We start from the raw sequence: 9,024 nt of genomic DNA, 5'->3' as shown, positions 1-9,024 counted from the left end.
CCCCCTGTCCCCCGTGCCCCCCCCTGTCCCCGTGCCCCCCCCTGTCCCCGTGCCCCCCCTGTCCCCCCGGTGCCCCCGCCCGTGCCCCCCCTGTCCCCCGCGTGCCCCCCCTGTCCCCCGCGTGCCCCCCCTGTCCCCGCGTGCCCCCCCTGTCCCCCGCGTGCCCCCCCTGTCCCCCGCGTGCCGTCCCTGTGCCCCGCGTGCCGTCCCTGTGCCCCGCGTGCCGTCCCTGTGCCCCGCGTGCCCCCCTGTCCCTGTGCCCCGCGTGCCCCCCCTGTCCCTGTGCCCCGCGTGCCGTCCCTGTCCCTGTGCCCCGCGTGCCGTCCCTGTGCCCCGCGTGCCGTCCCTGTGCCCCGCGTGCCGTCCCTGTGCCCCGCGTGCCGTCCCTGTGCCCCGCGTGCCGTCCCTGTGCCCCGCGTGCCGTCCCTGTCCCTGTGCCCCCGCGTGCCGTCCCTGTCCCTGTGCCCCGCGTGCCGTCCCTGTCCCTGTGCCCCGCGTGCCGTCCCTGTCCCTGTGCCCCGCGTGCCGTCCCTGTCCCTGTGCCCCGCGTGCCGTCCCTGTCCCTGTGCCCCGCGTGCCCCCCCTGTCCCTGTGCCCCGCGTGCCCCCCCTGTCCCTGTGCCCCGCGTGCCCCCCCTGTCCCTGTGCCTCGCGTGCCCCCCCTGTCCCTGTGCCCCGCGTGCCCCCCCTGTCCCTGTGCCCCGCGTGCCCCCCCTGTCCCTGTGCCCCGCGTGCCCCCCCTGTGCCCCGCGTGCCCCCCCTGTGCCCCCGCGTGCCCCCCCTGTCCCTGTGCCCCGCGTGCCCCCCCTGTCCCTGTGCCCCGCGTGCCCCCCCTGTCCCTGTGCCCCGCGTGCCCCCCCTGTCCCTGTGCCCCGCGTGCCCCCCCTGTCCCCCGCGTGCCCCCCCTGTCCCTGTGCCCCGCGTGCCCCCCCTGTGCCCCGCGTGCCCCCCTGTGCCCCGCGTGCCCCCCCCTGTGCCCCGCGTGCCCCCCCTGTGCCCCGCGTGCCCCTCCCTGTGCCCCGCGTGCCCTCCCTGTGCCCCGCGTGCCCTCCCTGTGCCCCGCGTGCCCTCCCTGTGCACCGCGTGCCCCCCTGTCCCTGTGCCCCGCGTGCCCCCCCTGTCCCTGTGCCCCGCGTGCCCCCCCTGTCCCTCTGGTGCCCCGACGTGGCCCCCCCTGTCCCTGTGCCCCGCGTGCCCCCCCTGTCCCTGTGCCCCGCGTGCCCCCCCTGTCCCTGTGCCCCCGCGTGCCCCCCCTGTCCCTGTGCCCCGCGTGCCCCCCCTGTGCCCCGCGTGCCCCCCCCTGTCCCTGTGCCCCGCGTGCCCCCCCTGTCCCCTGTGCCCCGCGTGCCCCCCCTGTCCCTGTGCCCCGCGTGCCCCCCCCTGTCCCTGTGCCCCCGCGTGCCCCCCCCCTGTCCCTGTGCCCCGCGTGCCGTCCCTGTCCCCCCGCGTGCCGTCCCTGTCCCCCGCGTGCCGTCCCTGTCCCCCGCGTGCCGTCCCTGTCCCCCGCGTGCCGTCCCTGTCCCCCGCGCCCCGCGTGCCGTCCCTGTCCCCCGCGCCCCGCGTGCCGTCCCTGTGCCCCGCGTGCCGTCCCTGTGCCCCGCGTGCCGTCCCTGTCCCTGTGCCCCCCCCTGTCCCTGTGCCCCGCGTGCCCCCCCTGTCCCTGTGCCCCGCGTGCCCCCCCTGTCCCTGTGGCCCCCGCGTGCCCCCCCTGTCCCTGTGCCCCGCGTGCCCCCCCTGTCCCTGTGGCCCCGCGTGCCCCCCCTGTCCCTGTGGCCCCGCGTGCCCCCCCTGTCCCTGTGGCCCCGCGTGCCCCCCCTGTCCCTGTCGCCCCGCGTGCCCCCCCTGTCCCTGTGGCCCCCGCGTGCCCCCCCTGTCCCTGTGGCCCCGCGTGCCCCCCCTGTCCCTGTGGCCCCGCGTGCCCCCCCTGTCCCTGTGGCCCCGCGTGCCCCCCCCTGTCCCTGTGGCCCCGCGTGCCCCCCCTGTCCCTGTGGCCCCGCGTGCCCCCCCTGTCCCTGTGGCCCCCGCGTGCCCCCCCCTGTCCCTGTGGCCCCGCGTGCCCCCCCCTGTCCCTGTGGCCCCGCGTGCCCCCCCCTGTCCCTGTGGCCCCGCGTGCCCCCCCCTGTCCCTGTGGCCCCGCGTGCCCCCCCCTGTCCCTGTGGCCCCGCGTGCCCCCCCCTGTCCCTGTGGCCCCGCGTGCCCCCCCCTGTCCCTGTGGCCCCGCGTGCCCCCCCCTGTCCCTGTGGCCCCGCGTGCCCCCCCCTGTCCCTGTGGCCCCGCGTGCCCCCCCCTGTCCCTGTGGCCCCGCGTGCCCCCCCCTGTCCCTGTGGCCCCGCGTGCCCCCCCCTGTGGCCCCGCGTGCCCCCCCCTGTCCCTGTGGCCCCCGCGTGGCCCCCCTGTCCCTGTGGCCCCCCCTGTCCCTGTGGCCCCGCGTGGCCCCCCTGTCCCTGTGGCCCCGCGTGGCCCCCCCTGTGGGCCCCCCCCCTGTGGCCTCGCGTGGCCCCCCGCGTGCCCCCCCCGCGTGCCCCCCCCCCCTGTGGCCCCCGGCGATGGCCCCCCCCCCCCCCCCGCCCCCCAGCGTGCCCCCCCCCCCCCTGTGGCCCCCCGCGTGCCCCCCCCCCCCCCTGTGGCCCCCCGCGTGCCCCCCCCCCCCGTGGCCCCCCGCGTGCCCCCCCCCCCCGTGGCCCCCCGCGTGCCCCCCCCCCCCCCCGTGGCCCCCCGCGTGCCCCCCGCCCCCCCGCGTGCCCCCCGCCCCCCGCGTGCCCCCCCCCGTGGCCCCCCGCGTGCCCCCCCCCGTGGCCCCCCCGCGTGCCCCCCCCCCCCCTGTGGCCCCCCGCGTGGCCCCCCCCCCCCTGTGGCCCCCCGCGTGGCCCCCCCCCCGTGGCCCCCCGCGTGCCCCCCCCCCCCCCCCGTGGCCCCCCGCGTGCCCCCCCCCCCCCCTGTGGTCCCCCGCGTGCCCCCCCCCCCCCCTGTGGCCCCCCGCGTGCCCCCCCCCCCCCCTGTGGCCCCCCGCGTGCCCCCCCCCCCCCCCTGTGGCCCCCCGCGTGCCCCCCCCCCCCCCTGTGGCCCCCCCGCGTGCCCCCCCCCCCCCCTGTGGCCCCCCGCGTGCCCCCCCCCCCCCCCCTGTGGCCCCGCGTGCCCCCCCCCCCCCCCTGTGGCCCCGCGTGCCCCCCCCCCCCCCTGTGGCCCCGCGTGCCCCCCCCCCCCCCCTGTGGCCCCGCGTGCCCCCCCCCCCCCCCTGTGGCCCCGCGTGCCCCCCCCCCCCCCTGTGGCCCCGCGTGCCCCCCCCCCCCCCTGTGGCCCCGCGTGCCCCCCCCCCCCCCTGTGGCCCCGCGTGCCCCCCCCCCCCCCCTGTGGCCCCGCGTGCCCCCCCCCCCCCTGTGGCCCCCGCGTGCCCCCCCCCCCCCCCCCTGTGGCCCCGCGTGCCCCCCCCCCCCCCTGTGGCCCCGCGTGCCCCCCCCCCCCCCCCTGTGGCCCCGCGTGCCCCCCCCCCCCCCCCTGTGGCCCCGCGTGCCCCCCCCCCCCCCCTGTGGCCCCGCGTGCCCCCCCCCCCCCTGTGGCCCCGCGTGCCCCCCCCCCCTGTGCCCCCGCGTGCCCCCCCCCTGTCCCCCCCCTGTCCCTGTGCCCCCGCGTGCCCCCCTGTGCCCCCCTGTCCCTGTGGCCCCGCGTGCCCCCCTGTCCCTGTGCCCCCGCGTGCCCCCCCTGTCCCTGTGCCCCCGCGTGCCCCCCTGTCCCTGTGCCCCCCGCGTGCCCCCCCTGTCCCTGTGCCCCCGCGTGCCCCCCCTGTCCCTGTGCCCCCGCGTGCCCCCCCTGTCCCTGTGCCCCCGCGTGCCCCCCCTGTCCCTGTGCCCCCGCGTGCCCCCCCCTGTCCCTGTGCCCCCGCGTGCCCCCCCCTGTCCCTGTGCCCCCCCACCACCCCACCCCCCAGGCGCTGTGGCCCAGGTCACCACCCCACCCCCCAGGCGCTGTGGCCCAGGTCACCACCCCACCACCCCCCCCACCACCCCACCCCCCAGGCGCTGTGGCCCAGGTCACCACCCCACCACCCCCCCCACCACCCCACCCCCCAGGTGCTGTGGCCCAGGTCACCACCCCCCCCACCACCCCACCCCCCAGGCGCTGTGGCCCAGGTCACCACCCACCCCACCCCCCAGGCGCTGTGGCCCAGGTCACCCCTCCCCCCCACCGGCGCTGTGGCCCAGGTCACACCCACCCCCCCACCACCCCCAGGCGCTGTGGGACCAATGGTAGCGATGGAGGATTTTGAAATGACTATACTTGAGAGGCGCCTCTCAGTGCCCCTTCTTATAGCTTGTCGGGAGGGTTTTCAGTCGTCTTCTGGAAATTGTATTTTGAGATGTATGTAGGACCAAGCACGTGGTGCTCCCCATTTGTGAGGGAAGCAGCATTGGTCAGCCTCTGTTGCGCACAATCATGGGATAACTTCTCCAGTGTTTTTCCATTTGTGGATGTATTTAACAATGGGAGAACTGGGCAGATCGTTGTGGGATCTTCCCGGATTCACAGTTGGTTATATCTCTACAGCTGAGGGTGGTGGATATCCCGTTGGAGACTTTGGAATGTCTTTATGGAGCCATTAGAGACTGGTCGATGAGGTGTTGAATATTATGTCCAGTCCATGTGGGTCACTGAATTTCTCCACCTCATGGTCGCCCCTCCCTATCCCCCCTACTGTATTGGCTGCTTTACTCGTTATTAGAGCCTTAGAGTCAATACAACTTGGAAACTGCTCCATTCTATTGGTCCTGTGCCATGCTTATTGCGAGGTGTGGTTGATGGGGTTCCAAGGTGGTTAATCGATTGTCACAAGGTGAGCATGCTGCTAGATCACCCAATGTCTGCAGTATATGACGTTCCAAAAATACTCAGGTAGGCGTAGCTCTGGATGTAGGCACTAGATAAACCAGTGGGGCCATTTGCTGCACAAACCGATATTGCATACAGATGCAGGAGACAGAGACCACCTCTCTCTGCAGAAAAGTGGAGTTTGGCTCCCTTGAGTCTCCTTCCCTGAATAAATTATGGAATACGTGTAAAAGTAGGAGCCATTGTAATTTTGTGTGTAGTAATGTTGGGGTAGTAAAGTTAGATAATTTGGAGAATAGCAAGATGGAACAGTAGAGTCAAACATGAACACCAGTGTTTCAGTGTACTCTGAGCCGAAAGTGAATGTAAAGGGCGATCAAGCTACTTTGTGACAGTGTATTTAATCCTGTGCATGGGATATCGTTTTCAGAGAGGGTTCAGTCACCAAGCTTTGGGGAAAAGGAATTTGTATTCTACTGATTGGAAGAAGAATTGGGATCATGTTTGATCTGAGAGCAGAATCTCCGGTTTGTTGGATGAATACTGCCATGGAAAAAAGGAGTGACATATAGGAGCTGTTTGGTCATGGTGAGAAAACAATACGTCTTGTGATGGTAGTTATTTTGTACTGCGTTTTAAGGAACAGTACACAAACATATGTAGTGAGAAATTGGAGGTTTGAACAGTTCATATGCCGAATAATTCTGAAGTAGAAGCCAGTTCTATCTGGTATAAAGTTAGAGATATGCTTTTGATTTCTAGGAAAAACTCCAGGAAGTCCTGTCCAAGTTGTGACCAGTGGTGAGTTACTTTAAGGACCAGGGTACCTGATGTGTATGCATTGGCTTTTGGATTGTGAACACTGCTGTTTAGGTGGATAGTCATCCTTTGCCAGATTTGCATGAGATGCTGTCATTGTTGGCAGGACCTCTTGTAGTGTTGACATTGGATTTGCCAAGTGCATATCACCAGATCGAATTACATGTCCTTTCCTAATATTTCACTGTCTGTTTAGTCATTGAGGTTATGTTGGCTTTTCAAGTGGACATTTACATTTTTGTCTAGACACAGGACCAACATAAGTTTCGAAAAAATTGTACAAATGTTGTTAGAGAAGGATCTAACATTAAAAATTAGAAACTTTAATTTCAGTTGCCAGGAAGTGATCATTTGAGGGCAAATGTTTATTCCAAGCTTGCAAAGGGGTATGCTAAAAGACAAAATAACTTTTAGGAAATTTTGAACAAGGATCTGGAAAAATCTTTTACAGAGATGAAGAAGGAAATGTATCTAACTTACTTGTTTGAAATGGTTTGTGTTGATGAAAGAGTGCATTTTGGCAGTGGAGTTTTACCCTGCAGGACAGGTAGTGTAGCCTTTAGCAGAAAAACGACTAATTATCTCCCAAACTTATCTGCAGCACATTTCAAGCAGACTCTTGCCATAGAAATTCCAGTTTTCGTTGTTAGGAACATCCCCACTGTGCACCATAGTGATCCCCGTTGTGTAATGATCTTCTCTGTTATCTTTGATATGGTAAATTGGAACTTCTTTGGATCTGTTGGTCTCACAGGCACAGCACTTTCCTGGTTTATCTACCTAACAGACATCTTCCCCAGATAGAGTTACCTGATGGGGCGGGCGGTAATAAAGGGCCCAGTTCAGGACCTACTATTTCTCTTGCTGTACCATCTTTAACCTAAGTGTCAAGATTTTCTGTTTGTCTTTTCCGGTCTCTCCTGGCTGCCCAAACAGCCTTCTGCTTTCCTTTCTACAGCACACCTCGAAGAGCAAGGGGCCTCCCTCTGTGCTATTGGATAATCATTCCTCCATTCACAGCTCATAGGAAAAACTCTTCTTCTTACAATTCACCCTTGCTTCCCTCTTTGACAGTTTCATTTCTAGCCTTATACGTACCTTAATCCACATCGAGTTGGACTACTGAGAGAGGTTCCGTATTAATATACACAACTTTATTCCTCGTATCCCCTTTTAGAGTCCCCAACTTTACCACCTGAGTAATCTGTTCAACCACCACTGATCCTTGAACTCTCATATTTAGCTTCCTACCCAAGACTGGCAGCTATAACTATCTAGTAACCCTCTAATAAATTATTTACTCTGTTCTCAAATTAGTCAGTAGTCTAGATGTTCCCACCACCCTGGTTGTTCGTCCACCCCCACCAAAGGAGCCGGTATTGTCTCTTTCCACAACTAGCATTGCTTTGCTGTTTCAAAACACTCCTCCCCACTGCCCTTTATGTTCCCGAGTCATCTTTGTTTCCTTGGACTGAAGAGCCCCCTTCCTTGGCGCCCTGACATTTATTCTCACTGTCGGTCTTGCTGACTAACCACTTCTGCAATGTAAAAGTGATCAATGGCTGCTAAGCTAATCATGCTGAGCACCACCCATGTGATGCCTGGTCTTAAGTATGTGTATTGTGGACGAGCAGAACATGATCAGCACTCTCACCCTTTGGCTTATCTGATAATCGATTCTGAACAGCGCGAATATGTCGCCATTTACTTGAGCCCTGCCTTTATGCACGTGCATTCTAGACCAGTGGTTCCCAACCTTTTGACTTCTCTGGACCCCCACTTTATCATTACTGGGACCCAGGGACCCCCACTGAATTATTATTGGAATCCGGGGACACCCCCCCAAGTCATTACTGAAAGCTGGGGACCTAATCTGTTTATATTATTTACATATCTAAGCAGTCGCGGAACCCCAGGGGTCTCCGGACCACAGGTTGGGAACCACTGTTCTAGACAGTAAGTGTTTTGTATTTTAACTCCTTTTTATTTATTGTACCTCACTCTCATGGCTCTTACTACTTGTGGCGTCCCCTTCTTATCTGTACAGGTTCGCTAAGATTATTATAAATAAACATTCTTGTATTTCTTGCCATCCCCCGTAGGGCACTCACACCCACCTGCCGAAAATATCCAGATTTGTATGTTATTAACAATTTGCTTCACCTACCCTGGGCATGTATTGGTTAAGTATTGCAGCACATTACCGTCTCTAGCATCCTTATTTAGAAGATGAGAAACTCCCGACATTGGTTCCTCAGTGGCTCACACTTGTATTTCTGGCAGCTGATTGTGACTGAGGAATGACAAACACAAGTGGCACTTGCAGACAGCTCAAAATAGCCTTTGTCATCGGCCCTTTCACATTCCATCGCTCCTGCGTGTCATGGCTGTACTCGAGCATAGAAGCACCCATTTTAATCCCCCTTCTCTACTTCATAATGTTGCCTTTTTTCTGGAAACCCTTCTTTTTCAATGTAAACTTTTGCCTTTTTCCAGACTAAGTAATCATGATTCTTTCTTCAAACTAGAATATTGTACTGCTTCACAAGTTGACGTATGTATTTTTCCCTTTGGAGAGCCAACAACATTTTTTATATGTGATCTAAGTGTTAAGTTGAAAAGCCCTTGAGATTTAGGGGCCTGTTGCAGATTTGTATTTCCCAGCTGGCTAACAGTTTTTACGAACTCTTTGTGGGAGTGGATCCCCTCTGTCTATGAGTAAGAAACGGGTCCTTTGCTATGAGGATGACGTTCGGCCAATAGCATCAGTCTTTTTCGGGGCTTATAGGGGAACTTTTGCCACTAGTAGTATGAACTTGCATCTGCTAACGGTTGTTTTTCCTGGAAGTCGTCTTAATGAGGTGAACAATTAATGAGTACATGTCCATTATTATAGACGTTCTCAGTGGCCGATTGGGGTGGGGGAGGGACCTGTTTAGGACAGTAGTAAAGGACTTAACCTTTTATCATTGTCTAATCCTTGTGTCCTTTTGCAGAATGCCCAAATGGTATTGAACCAGTTGAGGGAGATAACGGGTATCCAGAACACGTCATTCCTTCACGAAGCATTAAAGGTTAGTACAGTGTTAATGCCAAGGGTTTGATCGATGTGTCATTTGTGAGGCCTGACATCTTTTCGGTTGTTGGGAAATGGTTGTGTGAAGGCACTCTCCTTAAAAAGTGGTAAGTTCTGCACAAAGTAAGATATTTGATGCAGAGTAAAAAAAGACACATTCCCAGGATTAATTTAGGAATATGAAACCCTTGTCGACCTCTCTGGGTTTGTGACGTTTTAGAAGTTTGCATTAGTCACTCTTACTGAATTAACATACTTATGTTTCTTGTTAAGTGATCCAGACTGAAGGACATCCTCTTTTCTGTC

The 9,024-nt window shown here is 61.7% G+C and overlaps 1 protein-coding gene across 5 annotated transcripts in view; it reads left to right on the top strand.

The window, feature by feature from the left end:
• Positions 1-9,024, top strand: part of USP28 (ubiquitin specific peptidase 28) — a 427,404-nt gene that overhangs the window by 45,458 nt on the left and 372,922 nt on the right. For all 5 annotated transcript variants that reach the window (XR_011201488.1, XM_069224386.1, XM_069224385.1 and 2 more), the window contains exon 2: positions 8,639-8,716. Coding sequence is in view for 4 of the 5 variants with exons in the window: in XM_069224386.1 (XP_069080487.1) it covers positions 8,639-8,716 (78 nt within the window). In the remaining variant the exon portion in view is untranslated. The remainder of the gene's footprint in view (positions 1-8,638; positions 8,717-9,024) is intronic.

The sequence above is a fragment of the Pleurodeles waltl genome, chromosome 3_1, assembly GCF_031143425.1.
Source record: "Pleurodeles waltl isolate 20211129_DDA chromosome 3_1, aPleWal1.hap1.20221129, whole genome shotgun sequence".
NCBI classification, from domain to species: Eukaryota; Metazoa; Chordata; class Amphibia; order Caudata; family Salamandridae; genus Pleurodeles; species Pleurodeles waltl.
Note: the sequence above shows the minus strand (reverse complement) of the source record. Positions and strands in the feature narration are given on the sequence as shown.